Raw genomic sequence first — 19,433 nt, 5'->3', positions numbered from 1 at the left:
CCTGTTTTCCGAGATAAGAAAACAAAAGGTAGCTCACCTAAAAAACACCTGGCACAATCAATGACCTATAGTACTCTGAGAGGTAAAGCGCTAAATAGTTGAACCTTCAGACAAAGCCGAGCAGCTTGGTCATTGACTTTCTTTCTACAGTCTCGCCCACAGACTGTATATAAAAGATGTGCATCATCTTTGTTTATGTTTCTAAATCTAATCTAGAAAATAAAGCTGCCTGTTTGTCAATTAAAGCATTTGAAGTACACTACATTATTTCACTCATAAGTATTTCTTTACCTTAAAAAGTTTTTATGCATCTACTCACATTAACTATGACATTCAGTGTGTCATCATTGGGCAAAAAGACACAGACACAGCGGCGGTCCTGCATGGTTTTGTTGTTGTGGAAGTTCAGTTTGTTCATCTTCGTGTGGCTGAAACGGGACAGGCCTCTTCGCCTGCTATCAGGCCCTCCGAGGACCCACCTCCACCACCGACCAGACCTGCTTCAGCTGTAGCCCGGTATAGACGCACCTATGGGCTCAGCGGGCCAAGCAGTGCTCACAAGACAGGGCATGGGGACCCGAGCTGCAGTCAGCCACTGTGAAGACACATGATAGAGAACAAAGCACTTGATGTTAGTACAGTCTGATTTATGCAAATGTATGAACTATAAAGATGTGCTCTGCAATGTGCGGAGGAGGCATGGCTGACATTTAAAATAAATAAATAAATCTAAATTTGTCTGAAGATCTAAATTATTATTTAAAAAGAGCAAAACTGTACTAATAAAGTCTGACAGGAATGAGAAATATAAGACAAATAAGGAGGGGAAGCACTCCTGTTCATTTCCATGTATATGTGACACCATTTCAGAAGACTATAAATGACGATAAATGATAAATGGAAGCTGTGGAGGTGGGTCTGGAGAGGAACTGATGACATGTAATGCTGGGTTAAGGAGATACTGACTAAGCCACTCGCACTCCTATCCAATTTCAGTTTATGTCACCACCTTTCTTTAAAAAAAAAAACAAACAACTCAATCTAGCTGCTATTCTCATCTTTGACAAATGTAACAAACTGCAGCTTGAACAGCTGTCTATAAAAACCTACACAGGGCACTGGATGCTGACTGGGTGTCTGATTGTGAGCCAACCAGCTCCACATTTCCCTCCTGGCATTACTTTTGTCAACTCATTCAGTTCTGTTAAAAGCTTTTGGCTGTCTGACTTTCTTGAATTTTTCACCGTCTGCTGGAATCCAAGTGCAAGAGTCAGACTGTGGCAGTGTCTGCTCCATGCCTTCTTACTCAGTTTCCTAGAATTAAAGTCTGAAGATGCTGAACAGGAAATAAAAATATTCCTGAACCCTCTCATTTTAATTTTCAGCAGTATTTTCATATGAAAGGCCAACTGTAACTTTATTCTGTGTATGAACCTGAAGTCAGGTCATATGAAAACAGTTCTGATACTCTTTTTGAACAGCAGTGTGTTCCCTAGTTTCTTACTAAGTACTATAAATAGCAGTCTCTCACACAATAGGCACACCAACAGCTTTAACAGCTTCAAGCTGTGAGCTACTAGCTGCTCACAGCTTGAATTACACCTAAGGATGTGTGAGACCTTCAGAGGGTATGAAAAGTCTCAGACCAGACCAAAGAAAGTTTAAGAACAATCAGTAAAGATTATCACTTCTTCCTGTTTAAAGTCACTCACCTTGAAGGCATGTTGTCATTAAAAACAGGCAGGATGGGATGGGATCACATTACCATGTGAGAAACTATTAGCATTTAAAAGGATGCAGTTAAATAATACAAGATTCACTGACAGGTAGTTCAGCTTAAAGATTCAGTAAGCAGTACCTGCATGTAGGGCTGCCACAAACGATTATTTTGATAGTCGACTAGTCACCGATTATTTTTGCGATTAGTCGACTAATCAGATCATCATCCACTGGACGTAAAACTACAGCTTATATAACTATCATTAGCTTACAGCTTTAAGCTTTTAAGGTGCTAACTAAAAATAAAGACAAGATGATAGTTTATTCAATTTTAATGAAATTTGCAGATTGTTTCGGTAAAGTTTAATAAACTCCTTGCTATCTAAAATATAACAGGACACCGGGGTATATTCTCCAGCATCTCACACTTCTGATAATCAGCTGTCTGCTTGACGTTTATTCAGCTGTGTAAAAACTATAACTTTAATCTCAGCCAAACCGATTTACTCAGGAACAAATAAAATACTAAAAAAAAAAAAAAAAAAAAAAAAAAGGCCAAACAACAACATTTTTAATTTATCTAAGTGACTCATATATATTTAACCTGAGTCGCGAAAGACGGCGGTGGGTTTGAAAACAATTTGCCGGGAGTCCGGTGTTCTCACGGCGATAGTGACCTAGCCCCCGGCTAGCTATCGAGCTAGTGGGTAACAGACGTCTCCGAAAACTGAGCCGATATTTGAGGTTTACACAGCTACATTCTCGCCTGAAAATATGTTAAACGTTTATTTTGTGACCCAGAAAGAATAATAAGAGTAATATTAAAACTAACTAGCTACCGCCATTGTTGGAAACTAAGCTGGGCCGCGCTATGAATTCTGGGACACAGCTACTTCTTCTTCTTCTGGGTTTAACGGCAGCTGGAATCCTTGTACATGCAGTGCTGCCATCTTCTGTTTCAGTCCGTTATTACACTCTTAAATCCTGCTATTATTCCTGCGTCTTTTGCGATCTTCCAAAGCTTCAAACGACACGTCGACTATTAAATCAGTCGTCGACGATTTTGATAGTCGACGTAATCGTGACTAGTCGACAAATCGTGGCAGCCCTACCTGCATGCCATAAACACTGCAGTATGAGCTCCCCATACAGCATTTTAGTACCACTTATAAAAACTAAGTGGGGAAAAAAAATCAGTCTTAAATCTGTAAATTCCAGCTTTAACAAAGCAAGCACTACTGAAAACAACCCTGAAATTATTGAACTCATACCAATAAACAACATCCTTAACTGTAGGACTGCACTTCTGCAGCAAAGTCACCGACCATTTGTACGCCTGCTGTCGACATATAACACTGCTTTGTTCCTGCATAGACAAGGGGCATTGTGGGTAAATCGCCCATAAATACACATACTGTTGACATATAGCATCAGTTCTCATTAAAGCTGGTCATTGGGTGTGCAGTGTAGCAGGCAACCAGCCACTCAGCAAAGTCAGCTGATGAGCCATGACTGGGGCAGGTCCCTGCGTTGCTGCTGACCTTGACTAAACCTGCAACTGCACTGCACACACGTGTGTGTGTACGGGCAGACAGAATTAGAGACAAAATTTACAGTAAGAACATTCATAAGGACACACACTCACACTGGGTATGTTCCTGGACTCTTGCAATGACCATATGTCAGGTGTTACTACAGGGCAGCTGAGCAGTGGGAAGGCAGCAGGGTTAATTAGACATTAGACCAATCTAACTGGATTACTACTCTCTATCATTGTTTCCTCGTTGGAGCACGAGTCATGCAAGTGACCCAGGACAGACACAATGTTTACAGACAATACCGTGCTTAGCCAGAATGGCAGTGCATGGAAAATAAAGCCAAGGCATGTGTACATACATAAAAAATACAGGAGGTTTTAATTTACATTACAGGTTAGCTTCAGAATTCTCCCAATCATAGCAGTACTGTAATACTAGAAGCATGCTTAACTACAAAAACATTTGAAAAGCATAGTCCCTCATTCACACCAATGTTCCATTTCATAATAAAGAAAGTAATTGAGATCCACATAAAATCTGAATGACTCCTTCCTCTCTCCGTGCCTCACCTCTCCACTTAGTTTCATGAGATAAGACTGGTTGATTTTCACCTTATGTTGCTGGAGACAGACAAACGCCAATGAAAACACACTTGTGCTGTATGTCTCAAAGGCTTTATACAGTAAGCGGCAAATATAAGTTATGTGGGAAGTAGGGCAGGGCGATATGGCCTAAAATCCATATCACGGTATAATTTGAAGCACATGCAGTAACGATATATATCGCGATATATTCTTTTCCACACTATAAGGCACCAGATTACTTTTTTCAAGTAACGAGTAAAGGGATTACTATTGCAAAAACGGTAATTAGATTACCGTTACTTTCCCGTAGGAACACTGCGTTACTAAAACCGTGATTTTTTTTTTTTTTTTTTTTTTTTTTTTTTTAGCGAGAATGTCTCATGACAATGACGTAAGCGAGTGCGATATTTGTGACAACAGCTGTGTGCAGATCAACAATGGATAATATATCGAGTGCAGGAGAAGAGTATGAGCGTGCAGCGTTTAAAGCATGGAAGTACTGACCTTATTTTGAGTTTGATTCCATAAAAAGTGACAAAAACATTTGCGTCTGTTGTGCATGGGAAGAAAACTTCTTTTTACAGCGAAAAAACCCCCTAAACAAGCACCGAGTGCGCAACGACGTAATGGGAAATTCACAGAGACTCGCGGATTCTTCAACTGACTTGCAGCACACCTGCACCAGGGAAAACCTCCGCCTACCCCACTCCTATTTTATACTCTTTTATACCCACTCTTATTTTATTTATTTTCTGCTGTGTTTTACTTGCATCTATTTGAAAGACTGAGTGTAAACACAAAAAATATGTTATTTTATGCGCTGGAATGTGCAGAAAATAGGTTTAAATGTTAAACTAATTTCTTCCAGTCAGAGAATGGTGCATATAATTTAATTTTTGCTTGATGCATTAAGTTAAAATATTAAAACTGATAAAACAAGTTTAAAAAAAGACTTTTCCATTTGATTACATTTTGTATGATGGATTATGCAGAAAAAGAATTGGGCTGAAAGATCTATCACTTTATCACCTATTCAGGTTGTAAATAGGGTTTTTAAAAAGTAACTAAGTAATTAATTACTTTTGAAAATAAGTAATCAGTAAAGTAACAGGATTACTTTTTGGGGGAAGTAATCAGTAATAGTTACTGATTACCTTTTTCAAGTAACTTGACCAACACTGTAAGGTAGGGCTGCTCGATTATGGCAAAAATGATAATCACGATTATTTTCACTGAAATTGAGATCGCGATTATTTGACGATATTTATTTAACCCTTTAAGACCTACTATAGAACCAAGTCCGCCAGAGCTTATATTATTTTTTTTACATGTTGTAGTGCCGTTTGTGGGAGCATTTCAATTTGCTATGCAACTGTTATAGCCCATATTTTAATAATATGTATGCATTAAGTCCATAGTAACTACATTAATTGCAAAAAAGTGCAATAAACTACAAAAAAATTGAAAATCGTTTTTGTTTTTTACATGTATTTCTACTTGGAGAAATTTAAGAGGTTTATCCCTCAAAACTTTAAATACAAAAAAGTTGCAAAAAGTTTACAACAACAGGAAATTTATTTTGAGTGTCTTCATAGTTTTATTTTGGAGATACACCAATTTTTATATACTGCAGGAAAAACGAAAAAACAATCCTATGATGCAAATTTGCAAAGAAAACAGCATGTGCATCAAAATAAACTATTTCCAGCAGTGCAATTTGAGTTCTAAGCATCCCAGCAACTATTCAGAAAGGTCAAACATGACCAGTATAGGCTTTTAAGGCCTACAAGTAAAAAACTACAATTTCCGCGAAAATGACGTCACTTCCGGTTTCGGCCAGGAAATGGCGGACATGCGACAGTTCCCGCTGACGTCTGTTTCACTGTGGGAAGTGTTACGAACAGCTGATAGGAACGGCAAAGCGTGTTTCTGGAATATTGTGTTTTTGTTCCTGCAAGAGCTTTTTATGCAGTTTTTGCAAAGCTTTATGTGGAAGGAAACTGTGACCGAGGACAAGCTGATGGCATCAGATGTAAGTACAACTCCTCCGGTTTCATATGCAAAACAAATTATTGCGCTAGCTTACACAGTTCCGGTTCTACAGGGATTTAAAAATAGTTACACAACACGGAGCGTGCTGCTCTGACCGGCTTTAAAGGGTTAACAATGACTTTAAAAAATAATATAAAATAGTGTGCAACACCACTGAAGTTTTTTTTACCTCTCTTTTCAACCAACAGCAGTCACTCTCCTCTCCAAATAACTTCTGTTTAGCTTTCCGGGCTTCCCTCGGGTCCTCTTAATCAGCGGTCTCCAACCTTTTTTGCGCCCGACAATATTTTCACGGACCGGCCTTTAAGGTGTCGCGGATAAATGAGGGAGGGGCTAATAATCGGCTCAGTCATTTTTAATGATCGTTGAAAGCCCAGATCGTAATCGTGATTAAAATTCGATTAATTGAGCAGCCCTACTGTAAGGCACACTTAAAATCCTTTAATTTTCTCAAAAATTGAGAGTGTGCCTTATGTATGAATTCTGGTTGTGCTTACTGACCTTGAACCGATTTTGGCGTGCAGAAATCTGTTAAAAAATGTTTTAGTACAACTTTGGTAAGCCACACTGCTTGATGGATTGTCAAAGTATTACTTTATTATATTTGAAAAGTGCTTCATCTCTTGATGACATCATCATCATGCGCTATCGCGGTAGAGCGGTATAGTCAAAATCTCTATCGTTGGCCAAATTTATATCGTTTATATTGTATATCGTTTATATCGCCCACCCCTAGTGGGAAGTTTAAAGTAATAAGTCAAATGGCACATAATCATTCAGTTTGTGACACAGAAAATAAACAGCTGCTGAGACCAGAAGGTTTGCAGAGGAATTACATATTAATTATCAGTGATATTGAAAGGTTAGTAACAGAACAAGCTTCACTGGTTGACCAACCACAGGTCTTGCAGTATCCATATGGCAGCTGCACTCAGCATAGCTCTGTCTTGTATTTAAATGTTTTGGTTAAGGTGCAAAAATCAAGCAGCTCCTCAGGGTGGCTCCATATGACATGTTGTGCAGTGAGTGATGATGGAAAGCAGGGGTAGGAAAAAAACAAATGTCACATCTTTCATACTACCCATTCATTACACTTTTACATTTTTGAATGGTGAAAGCAAATGCCTCTAATATCAAAGACAGCGGTAATGCAGACATGACTGCATTTTGCCATTACTGATGGGATTGGGGCTATTGTGTCATGTCTGGTGTACATGTAAGTAAGTAAGTAAGTAAGTAAGCATTTGGGAAATGTTAATGCGTAACATGTTGTTTTATTTTATATTTATATTGTACTATTGCTTTTTTTTTTTTGATATGCTTTTATACTTTCTTTATGTTGCTATATTGTTTGTTTGACATGTTTTCTTGTGAAGCACTTTGTAACAGCGTTTTGTCTTAAAAAAGTGCTATATAAATAAATTTTACTTACTTACTTACTTACTTACATGTGACACATAACTGCAGACTTGTCCACCATGACAACGCACTGGTCCTTTTCATATATGCAATACATAAATTTACTGGATTTATCAATTTGCTAAATTGTTCCTCAAGGCTTTAATCATATATAACCACACAACAGTCATAGAGGTGGGAATCACCATACATCCCACGATACGATATTATCACAATACTTAACGCACGATACAATATTATTGCAATTTTTAAAAATATTTTGCGATATTCAGATTCTGTACATAAAGGTAAACTTTATCAATATTCATTTTATCTAATATCAAAGTCTCACACTCAGTCTCTCATTTCAGTCAGCTTTATTGTTGACAAACTGAACGGTTTGTATCACAGTCTAGTCCAACTTAATGAATGCAACCATCTGGTACAATTATAGCTATTCTGAACTATGCAATTTATAAAAACTATGCAGCCCATTCAGCAACTGAAGAATTTGAAAGTAAATCAAAACAAAACATAATTTTGCATTAAATAAAAAAGTTTTAAACTTAATTAAAATAAAACATGTCTTAAATTAAAATAAGTAAACTGTCATATTTATTGCTGCCAGCTGCCAAAAACAAGTTAAACACATTTGGACAGTGAAGGAATGTCAGGATTCTTGCTCAGAAAAAGGATCAACATGCTCTGAGCACAAAAACCATTTTTGTAACAAAATATCGATTTCTGCTGTCCCTGTATCGATACATTATTAGCAAACAAAATATCACGATACTACACAGTATCGATTTTTTTCCCCCACCCCTAAACAGTCATGAAGACAGCTATTTTTTTTTCCTCCATACGTGCACAGTACTTACTGAATCTAAGCTGAGGTAGATTAAGCTCTGTGGTGTGTTCAAGGGGATACATCACGTCTTGTAAGAGCGCCATGCTAAGTTTTATGGAAATGTGATCAGGGTGCTGCATTAGACATAAACCATTCAGATGGCGTCAGATTAATGGATAAGTGTGTGTGTGTGTGTGTGTGTGTGTGTGTGTGTGTGGGGGCCTACTGGAAAGAGAGTGCTGGATAATGAATCGGATGCTGCTTTCAATCCCCTTCTACTGGATTGCAAAGTGTGATTGCAAGTCCAACTAAGCCAACACCCGCACACAAAGCGGCCAACTGCGCTTCCTCCTGCCTTTAAGTCTAAAACAGGGATCCTGTCAACGTGGCAGGACCAGGCATGACACCGAATCCCACACTGAGATACAGAGCAAGTCCTTCTGTCAAGAATGCAGCTCTTACTTTCTCATTCTTTCCCTCCATTGACATTAGAGGAGTGGACACTTCCAAGTCTTACAAAGCTCCAGGAACACAAGAAGAAGAAAACTTCCTCTACTTGGAAAAGGAAGAACACACTCACTGAAGGCGGCTGTGCTGTGCTGATTTAAGTGTAGCTTCAGGTACAGCATATGTCAAAGTTAAAGAAAACGGAGAGAAGAAGAGTGGATATATATACACAACAAAGAACGAGAGAGCAGGCGGGAGGGAGCTGGAACAAGGCAGCGCTCAGAGCTTTGGCATGAAAAAAAGAAAAAAAACTGCTGTAGTCAGGAGAATTCCTCACGAACATCTGCTTCTCATTCCAACAATGGTGGCCTTTGATTCCCGTTGCACACAACGAGCAGCACCGCCACAATCCTCTGACAGCATCTGAAAACCTGGAGTGGCACACGTGCACTGTAATCCCTCATGTGGAGCTAACCAAAAAAAAAAACTGTCAAGCCAAGTGAACTAAGATTTTCATACTTTCTAGTAGGGCTGCACGATTTTGCATAAAATGAGAATCACGATTTTTTGGCTTAGAATTGAGATCACGATTCTCTCACGATTTTCTTTTCCAGTATAAATATTTATTGCACTTATTAACTGCACATCAACTTCGTAACAGTTGAGACTGAACATAAAAACAATAAATAAACATAAAAACAACAAATGTCTCACGTTTTGTGGTTGCCGCAAAATGTTGTACTGCTTGAAATTCCGTCTCCACCGTTGCTCAACACTGCAGTGCAACACTAGAAAAATAGTTGCGGGACGGCACTGTGTAGCGTTTGTCTAGGGTGTTGATCATTTTCCTAAATCCCTCGTTTTGCACAGTGTTGATGGGAGCCATATCTTTGGTCAGGTGATAAGTAATAGCCTCCGTAATTTCTTTGTGCCTGCGGGAGTTCGACGTGTATAGGGAAGCGCTGTATAAGGTTCCCGTTATTGATGCTTGGGTGGTTGACCGGGACGGATTTTCTCCAGTCACTTTCTCGTCATCCCTGACGTGTTCTCCGTTGTTTTTTCCCTGCCAATTTTAGCATCACACGGCACAGCTTCTGTATCACGTGGTATAAGGCTCCGCCCTTGTCATTTGTTGAGCAGGAAGAGTGAGCGCTTGTTTTCATGCAGGTTACGTCCCGGATCAAAATGCGGTACAATCGTTGTCGTCTTTTTTTAAATTTTTTTTTTTATCGTTGTCATTTGGAAATGAGATCGCACATAAGTATGAATCGAGATCGAGATTTTCTAACGATTAATCGTGCAGCCCTACTTTCTAGTTACTGTGAAAACTTTTTGGTGCTACTTTTAAGAGAGATTCCCAGAAAATATAACAAATACAAATGATGTGCTATTCTTTGTCCAATATGACAGTGAACTAAGCATCCCTGGGTTTCAGACTGTTGTGAAACAAAACAAAACATCTACGAATGACACCTTTGACAGGTAATTTATTTATTTGTAAAAGAACCATAAAACGTTTAAACTGCAATAACTCAGAAGAACTTCACAAATATTAACTAAAATCCTCAATTTTAAGAAACTGAAGCACCATAAGGTCATAATATGCTATCCTCGACATTTCTTTTCTTGGGATTGAACTTTAGTCAGAGCAAAAAATTCTCCACAATGGGGTATGTGTGAGGAACAAAAACACAAGACAAATCCTTATATTATACAGACATGTTTCATGGGCTTCAGATGGTGCCCTGGCTGAAATATTTAAAGGGCACAATTTTTATAAATGGCTCCAATGACTTAATTCGAGTAGGAGCTGATCCTTTTTCCCCTCACAGTTCCCTGCCAAAAGATCAGTTTATGCAGCTAATAGGAAATGTTGCTGAGCTGACAAGTAACTCTAAATCATATTAGTCACAGGATGGCATTAACCTGCCGACTAAGACTTCCCATCTCTTCTGTTTAACTTGCTGATGGACTAAATGAGAAGAAGAATAAAATAAAATAAAAATAAAAAAAACGCTGGTGGTGGCCAGTGGTACCACTCACTGTCCATGGTATGAATTTCAAAATCCTATGTCAACTTGTTCTCAAGTTATCGCATTCATAAAACTTTCAGAAAAAATTATCTCTGACCTCTAACCTTGAGGTCAACATCACTGAGATTCACGCTCTTCTGAGAATTTTTGTAGATAAATCTATGCTATCAATTTCAGATGAGATGACTTCCTTCTTGAGTTATTGCATTCACGAGATTTTCAGAAAGCTTGACCTGAGATGTGAACTTGAATTTTAGTAGATACACCTATGGTATCGTTTTGAAACTCCTACGTCGCTTCATCCTCGAGTTTTTGCATTCACAAATTTGGTTGTCCATCTTGCCTGCCCACCTGGTAGGGTAACAACAGGACTTAACAAACCAATGGGAGCAGGACTTAACAAACCAATGGGGAAACATGACGGTGGCTACACCCACCTGTCTATGAGAGACACACACAGACAGTTTTCCAATGCTAGGGCTAGTGAGCCAGTCAGACCTACAATGCACTGGCTGAAATGCTGCAGTGCACTATTTTCTCTTGAGCCCTTGCCCACAAAAACATCTAGCAGATATTGTGTGTAGACTGTCAGAATTCCTTGTCTCCTACCACCCAGCTTGCAGAGTATAAACTACCTTTTGGCTCTGAGCAAAACTAGCTCTGAGAACCAAAACCTAATTTTGGTGATTTATTAAAGGTTGATGAAATGTCTGATGAAAATCGAGGCAAGTATTCACAATGCAGACAAATCCAGCCCCAGCTCTAGAAAATATTTTGTCCCTCCATGCCAGTAGATGGATCATAAAAAATAAAAAAAAAGATATGATCACGTGACCTCTAAATTTTTAGGTGTCCTCTTCGACTATTCTCATGTTCAGTAATTGCTGAATGTCAGACCTGAATACAGGACAGCACTGTATTGCTGTTACATAATTCACAGAGAAAAGTCAAGGAATAGGTGCCCTCAGGGTAAACTACCACTCAACCAGTAAAATGCAGTTTCAGTATATAGGAGCCATTACTTGAATTCACTGGGGTGGTGAATTTTCAATGGTGATATATACATATATTTTTAGGATTTTAATTTTAAAATCATTTTGCATCTAAAATTTAGGCTGGAGTACGCACCCCTTCTCAAACTGCTCTCAAATGCCTGTGCATATTTATGTCAGACTTAGGATGTAATTGCTTAACCTGGCACGGGTTAGCACATTTCTGTTTTATTTTTTCCAAGCAGTTCCACAATAGGCTGTTTGTTGCCTTTGGCTCTGCATGTTTCTCCTGTTTATTCAATGGCATCTCATTTCAAAGTGTCACACGCACACACACTTTACTGGTCCAACACCTGGTATGTAGTATCTTCTTTTACTTCAGCTCTGTTAAAAGTTGCATAACTGCCACCTTTGGAAGTTGTAGCACATTGCATCCTACAAACCAGCAGTAAAAACAACATATTTCATATAATAAAACAGTTAACAGTTAATATTTAATAACATTAACTATTTAATTTATATTTTTAGCTTACAAAATTTAATAATCACAAAGATACCCATCACCTCTCGTTGCTGACTCTGGATTTATAATTCATAAGTCCTGTGTCATCATTCTATTGTTGTTGCCAAGGTTAAATCTTTCTGCATCAATACCAGTATGCGATATATTTTCAGGTCCTTTGAATTTAAATATACTGGATTAGAGTTGGCTAGGTTTGCAAAGTGGCAACATGTGAAAGCACACAATACAAAACCTTCTCTTTCATCTTATAAAGGAAATTAATATGCTTAAAGTTAAAAGAATGTCCAGGTTTCCTTGTGTTTTGCCTTTTTCCCCTAGCTTAAACTAAATATATTTTTGTAATCTGTAAATTGATTCAGAATGATCACATCCCTCACCGTTTGAATATGCCACTTTTCTTTCTTTCTCTACAACAAAAAGTAGTAACAGAAAGCTCCAAGAGAAAAAATTCAGGGAGTTCTCAGTGAACACCTTAAGCTCGGCTACTTTTATGGAAAAACTGCTTTAACAGTCATAGCATCTGGCATCCATGTGGCTCAGAGGAAGGACTGAGAGCTCACACACATATCTTACACTGCCGGCATTGCCAGACATGTTAAGACAGAGTCAGCAGTCGCTCCCTTCCCTCCCCGCCCAGCATTTAATCTTGGACTCTGCATGAGTAACCTCACAAACCTAGCAATCGCAGTGCAATTCACCACAGAGACGTCAACCCGACCATTACATATGCTTGAAATAGCACAAATAGCCTTAAAGGAGAGGGTTAAAAAATGAGCTGCAATTATAACAAAACCCCAACCAGAACCGGTTGTTTTGTTTCAAGCAAAGTGCTCCATTATAACTGCATGAAAATGTTTGCACAGGTGATCTAATCTGTTTCCTGTGTGCAACTACAAGGATTGTCTTCCAGTTCCTTACACTGTCACACTAGGGGAGAACCACAACACACTTTTTTTTTGTTTTGTTTTTTTCTCTGGAAAAATGCTTGAACTGTACGGACCTCCTGGACACCATTTTTTATTTTTATTTTTTTAAAAAGAAAGGAAAACAAGAGCTCTAACCTGATTACCTGGTTGCATGCCAGCTACGAAGGGCTCTGGAGCATGAAAATGACCTCAACGGAAAGACAAAGTAGAGATAATTGGGCCAGTGTGTTCAGCCATCATCAAACCCATACAACACTTACAGCTGGAATTACATCATAGCATGCTGAGAAATAAATACACTTTTTCCTAACGGTTTTCTTTAGTTTCTCACTATCCGGTGTTACTGACCCACCAGTGGTCCCATGTCTCTGTAACTCATCTCACAATCAGTCCTACCAAAAACCAACAAACCAGCCTTCAGGAAACACCAAGAGCTGCATTGAGAAATAAGCCGATAATATCCTCAGGGGATGCCGGCAGGTTAAATCTCTCAGGTCCACTTCCTCAAAAAGACATGAGCTTCACTAAAGAGCCCAGCTAGCAGAGGAAAAACACAATCCAAGGAAGAAGGACATGGGAAGACAAATGCAGGAAGAGCTGACCCATTTTTTCCCCTTCTATCTCCTTAGCACACTTAAGCCTTTCAGCTGAGGTAAAAGTATACCACCCTGATGTTTTTGCTTAACATTTTTGCTGTTTTTGTCCTGTCAGAGCCAAAGTGTGTTCATGACTCTTGAGGCAATAAAACCAGTCAATTGTGAGAATTACAAAGATACATAAACAGCTTCTCTGGTAATTAGGTTAGTTTAAAACTGGCCTTTCCTGAGATACAAGCTACCTGGAGCAGCTATCTGGGCTAGATAGTGATGGCAGCAGAGAGCCGAGGGCACCTGTATAACTAACAGAAAAATAGATTTGAGGGTGTATACACCCTCACACTGTAGACACTGTGCAGATAATACATGCAAGATGGCAAGAGATAAAGTTTCTCATACTTCATGGCAATAACAGTAATTTCACTCTTTCTTGTGTATGTGTATCACATGGTCCTGAAACTCAAACACAGTTTCACCTTATCTTCTAGCAACAAAACCAAGGGCAGATAAAGAGAAGAGCCTTTTTAAAACACGCTTCCTAAATGGTATGATAATCCCCACATTGCATTATGTCATGCTTCTTTAGGAGAATTTGCATTGCAAGTTGAGAGTTATGTAAAATACAGGTAACGGGTTATCTTCAGTTACCTACAAAGAACACCACAGGAGTTTTCCTCTTCAGCTTTGTTACTATATGTAGGCATTTTGTACTCACTGCAGAGATTTAGTATCAAAGAAAGCCAGCCCCAAGGCTAAGGATTCAGTTGAGCTTCTGATGCTTAGTGTAAAACTGCAGAGATCATTGAAAGCTTCAGAAAAACAATCAGTAAAACATTCAGTGAAGTAATGTCAAGTGCTGTTTATGGTTTTTTAACAGAAAGGTAAAGCTAAGGGTAAAAGTTTTAGAAGGAGCTCAAAAAACATAACAGAAAACATTACACTCACAAAGTTTTAGTGCAGTTAGAGAGGGGGAATTGCCTTGTGAAATTATTGACCATCCCGTCACACATTCCTACAGACTTGCATGAATGAGTCACCCACACACACCAACCAACCACCTTTGTTCAGTCATTTCCTTTTTGTTTCTAACACCAGCACTGCTCTTCCCGTGCAGACAGCACCTGCACTATCCCCCTCTCCCATTCACTTTGCTCTATATACACTATACACCACTGAGCCAAGATAGTGTCACCATATCAAAAAACATGGCTTGTTTTTCTTCCGTTCTCCCTTACAGCTGGACCAGAGACCTGGATAGCAGGTTGTATTTGGGGAATGGTCCAAGCAAAGTATCTGAATAAGCTGCCATATGTAGTGGAGAGATTTCCTAACGTTATCAGGGGGATCCCCCTTGCCTGACTATGCTGGTGTATTCAGAGGCAGCCAGCGTGACAAGTGCAGTAATCATCACTGTGCAATGTTTATGCATTGTGCAAGAATGTTTATTACATTGCATTAATGTCCCTATTAGAGCTTGGCAAAGAAAACGAATGACAAATTAGTTAACATCAGTCCAGCTGAGAAAGCGTCGTTTCTGCTTTGGCTTCTTCTGAAATGAGGTCATTTAAATCAGAAAATGGACAATAAACCAAGGACCCATGCAACATTTTTAGCTTTAAATAAGCAACACCTTTCCATAAACAGAATCCATAGATTCCCATTCTCCTTTGTGTCTTGATTGCCCTTTGGTCTAATATTAAACAGAGGGGGAAATTGCTGGCATTCCTGTGCGCTAAGACAACAACTTTGCAATTTGCTTAAAAGAAAACAAAAGGGGGATTTGAAGCAACAAACAACCGGGATAGGACTGCAATAGGACACGCATACTTTTTGCCATTTACGTCCCCACAGCCACACGTGTGCGGTATTTACACAACAATAATAAATCCTGGATGTTAGTCATTTTACTGTTAAACTGGACTGGATAAAAACACAACCCCCAAAACGAGATATCCGCTTCTTAATGATGGGACCAGGTTTCTGGTAATGATGACAGAAGATGGGTGAAGACGTGCAAATAAAATAACTCGTTATGTACCCTGAACAAGCTGTCTTCACGTCGTGTAAGTAAAGGTAAATAGCAGCGACTAAGTCCACGATACTCATATTTCAGGGCAACATTCCCAGTCAAATATCCTGGCAGCATCCCAGTTGATGAAGCAACGCAACTAATCTGCCCAGACTTTGCGGCAACGAATTTGAACATCTTGACCCGGAGAAAAGACGCCACAGCCCCGCTAGCTAAAGTCCTAACCGTTAGTAATCCCCCCGCGTTAAGTCATAAAAACGGCTAAAGGTATTCAAAGCATTTGGCCGGCGATGTAAAACTCACCTTTAATGACAAAACAAGTTATTCCCCTTTGAAGTGGTTAATCCAAAAGGAGTTTTTTTTCCGAAAAGAAAAAAAGAAAAAGAAATCCACAGTTTAGAAAGACTTCAGTAAGTTTTTAGGAAGAGTAGTCGTTCGGCCGCCTTCGGCTGGAGCCACACTGTCCGCGCTGGAGCTCCACATAGGAATACATGTGCGGTGAAGGGACGAGTGAGAGGAGGGAACCGGGATGCAGATGTGGGTTTTCTGTTTACATGACCCAACAAAATAAAGCCAAACGACTATTGGCAACATATGTCAATATCCCAAAAGTATACTCAGTAATATGCCCGGGGACAGTTTATGCCTGTTAATATGGAGAATTGCCGTGGAGCTTATAGTGCATCCCCCCTAATAGAGGTCTGATTTGGTATCTTCCACGGCCGCCTCTCATTCCATTCCTCCCAGTGTAAGACTCAACTCTGCCGCATTAAATTTGGAAGTCGCAGCAGGGAGATCGCGATAAAATAGTAACGGCGTCGTTCGTATGTATTAAAAGCCTAGCTCAAAAAGTTTGAGATGTAGGGCACTTTGTTTTATTTCAGGATCACCAGCTGTTTTGGTCTTCTTCTCCTCTTGCACTGTTATTGAACATGCAGTAACGGGCAGTATTTTCCACACGGATAAAGGAAGGATACAAAAACCTATTTTATAAAACGTCCAATCATGTGATATTATAGGTCATAAAATTATCATAAGGTGACTTTGAGCTCAACGCACTTAATTTTGAACTGTAAATGTGGATGTTAGCACATAGCAAGTCAGTTTTATCAGTTAAGAAAACAAATTGCACAGCATAAATTGCTTAGAATAAATAAAGAATAATATACGCTAATTTTACTGATTTTTAAACCTGGGCAAAATGCATATAATGAGAGTAAAGGTTAGCCAGCCCTAAGAATGATTGTAATAACTTAATAACTGTACATATGCTTCATATTCATGTTTATTCATTCCAGTTACTTGTGTACTGCATCCTCACCAAAGGGTGTGCTTGGGGAACCCAGCTCCACCTTTGTGATGTCAGGCAGTGGTTGCTTAAAAGACAACAAAAAATTAGGGAGAGCCCCTTTTAGGTGACATGCTGACCTGTAATTAGTGTGTGGGGGCTCCCACTCTGCTGCAATTGCTTGTCAGGGGAGAAAAAAGACGAGTGTCAAACATGAAAAGGGGCTTGGAAGTGTGCCTGGTCAAGCCAGGCTAAAACCCCCATCTAGTCCAGACTGCGCAGAGCTTAGCTTTGAAGTGACATCAGAAAGGGACCTGTGAACAACAAAGCGACCCACAGGCCATTATCTTCAAAAAAGAAAAGGAGGAAAAGCCACAAATCCCAAATCCAGGATGAAACGCTGATCAGGTTACTGTCGTGTTTGAAGATAAGTTCAGAAGTTGGTGGTGACACCTCTGCAACATCATTAATTCTTGTTGTGCAAGTACTTTGCACAGCCCTCTCCCATTTTCCCACTAAATGCAAAACCAGTGGAACAAATGCCACTCCAAATGTGACATACCTGACATATTCCACAGCTTATTTCCACCCCGTCTGCCTCCTTCTTAAACCGCAGAGTGCTTCCAGCCTTTGTCTCCCTGTCTTGATTTGATTAGCTGGGTCTGGCCAGACTGGAGGTGCAAAGGAGGGGGAGCTTTTTGTTGAGGCAGTATCTGGCTAATTGACATAACTCTTTCTGCTTTTCTATCTCCCCAGGGGAAGATGAACAGCTCCCCCACCAGACTTTAGTCTCAGTGGAGAGTCCTTGCCATCAGCTCTTCCTTTGGCTTAATATGACGCACATAGCCACTCTGTATACTCAAAGCAAGGTAAAAAGAAAGACATTATAATATTCTCCTGTGGAGTGATAATCTGCAGTGGTGATTTGGAATTTATTTGGTGCACAAGAAGGGACACAAAAATAACCCCTGCAAGAATGCTCTGGATCATCAGCTTATAAATGTTCCATACTTTCCAAAAGAGCTTACGGATGAGCATGCACAGACTGGTTTCACCGTCTAGATAGCTAAAACTAAATGACTTGAGCATGCAGTCATTACTGGACTGCATGAATTTTATTTCTTAAGGACATTAATATGTTATACCATCCTCTGCTCTTATTGCTTTTACTTTCTTAAAATATTTTGGACCAGAGAGTCATGTAGAAAAAAACAATACACCTGGGATCACTTTATTTAACTTCCATCTTATACTTGTGGAGAGCAGCATGGTTCTTTTTATAAGATAATAGTGTCAAAATTACCCCGAGAGTAAACAATGACATGTCACAAGTTACAAGTTGCAACTTGTTTGCTGCACATTTTGTGAAATGTGCCCTGGGGACCTAAAGTAGTTCTGCAGCATGCACTGTAAGTCTGCGCTCTGCAAAGCTATTCTTCTGGGTGCAGCTTTGCACTCAGAAATGATGCTATAGTGAAACAGGACAGGGACAAACAGCCTGTAGAATCAAAGGTGGGAGGGCACTGTTGCCTGAGATATCAATGTAAATAGATGAAAACAAGCAAATAGGGGATTTCACACACATGTTTGGTAAGTTACCATTGTCAGTGCAGTTATTATGAGAAACAGGTTGGGGAATTTATCGTCAGAAATCATAATCTGTCATTTATTTGAGTAGTGCTTTGATGTTGCCAACCATCCATTACCAACATTTAACAGAAACCTTATTTTGCCTTCTCGCTGAGCAGATATTTACGTTTGAGCTGAACTCTATCGGCTTTTTGTTATCTTTTCCCCGTCTCTGCCTTCAAAAGAATGCTTGTACTTGTTCTGTTAAATACAACAGCCTGGACTCTAAGAAGCTGAGCATGCATTCAGAGCTCAGCAGATGTTCTCTAATTGTGGTCATTTGCTCATCTGTTATGCAAGGGTGCATACCAAATGTATTAAGCAGCATCAGAAGAGGAAAGAAGAGGAGTACAAACATCTCTGTTTCAAGTATTGCTGCTCTTTTGTAGTGTCCTTTGAATGCATTCTCAGGAAGTAAGGCAGATGGCTGGTCAGTTACACGATGCTATGGACTCAATATTCGCACTCCCCAGGGAAATCTCAGGGAAATAGGGTGGGGTATCTGCATGGAAGATAACTTAAGTGTTATGGGGAGAGGAAGGCTTCGAGATGCTCTGGTGTGCTGTAATTTTACCGAAGTGCAATAATGAAACAGATTACTGAAAGTTTTAAGAACGAACTTCCTCATCCTGCAAAACTGGAAGAAAAGATGGGTGGTAATCCCAAAGCCCTGGTGCAGTATAAAGTTAGTCCAAGAGCAATTCTGAAGAAACATGCTGAGTTTCCTGCAGCCACATAGAAAATAGAGGTCATTGATCTGAATTATTGTGCCAAGGTCGTCTTCAGATACTGTCTGAGAACCCTGTGGCATCAGTAGTGGCACTGCAAGCTG

At 39.5% G+C, this 19,433-nt stretch overlaps 1 protein-coding gene across 2 annotated transcripts in view; it reads right to left on the bottom strand.

Annotated features, from left to right (window-relative positions):
- frmd6 (FERM domain containing 6) overlaps positions 1-17,577 on the bottom strand; it is a 34,508-nt gene extending 16,931 nt beyond the window's left edge. Inside the window, exons 1-2 of one of the 2 annotated variants that reach the window (XM_085342878.1) lie at positions 17,535-17,577; positions 320-595 (exon numbers count right to left, since the gene is read on the bottom strand). In XM_085342878.1, the coding sequence (XP_085199004.1) occupies positions 320-418 (99 nt within the window). In that variant the 5' untranslated portion in view covers positions 419-595; positions 17,535-17,577. Of the gene's footprint in view, positions 1-319; positions 596-15,987; positions 16,131-17,534 lie in introns of those variants that run through there. The other variant, XM_085342877.1, reaches the window with a different exon arrangement.
- Positions 17,578-19,433: the final 1,856 nt, after the last annotated feature.

This window comes from Diplotaxodon limnothrissa, linkage group LG19 (genome assembly GCF_057381915.1).
Source record: "Diplotaxodon limnothrissa isolate DT_005_m linkage group LG19, D_limnothrissa_male_GT1.1, whole genome shotgun sequence".
In the NCBI taxonomy this organism is placed as follows: Eukaryota; Metazoa; Chordata; class Actinopteri; order Cichliformes; family Cichlidae; genus Diplotaxodon; species Diplotaxodon limnothrissa.
This window is presented reverse-complemented; position numbering and strand designations above follow the sequence as displayed.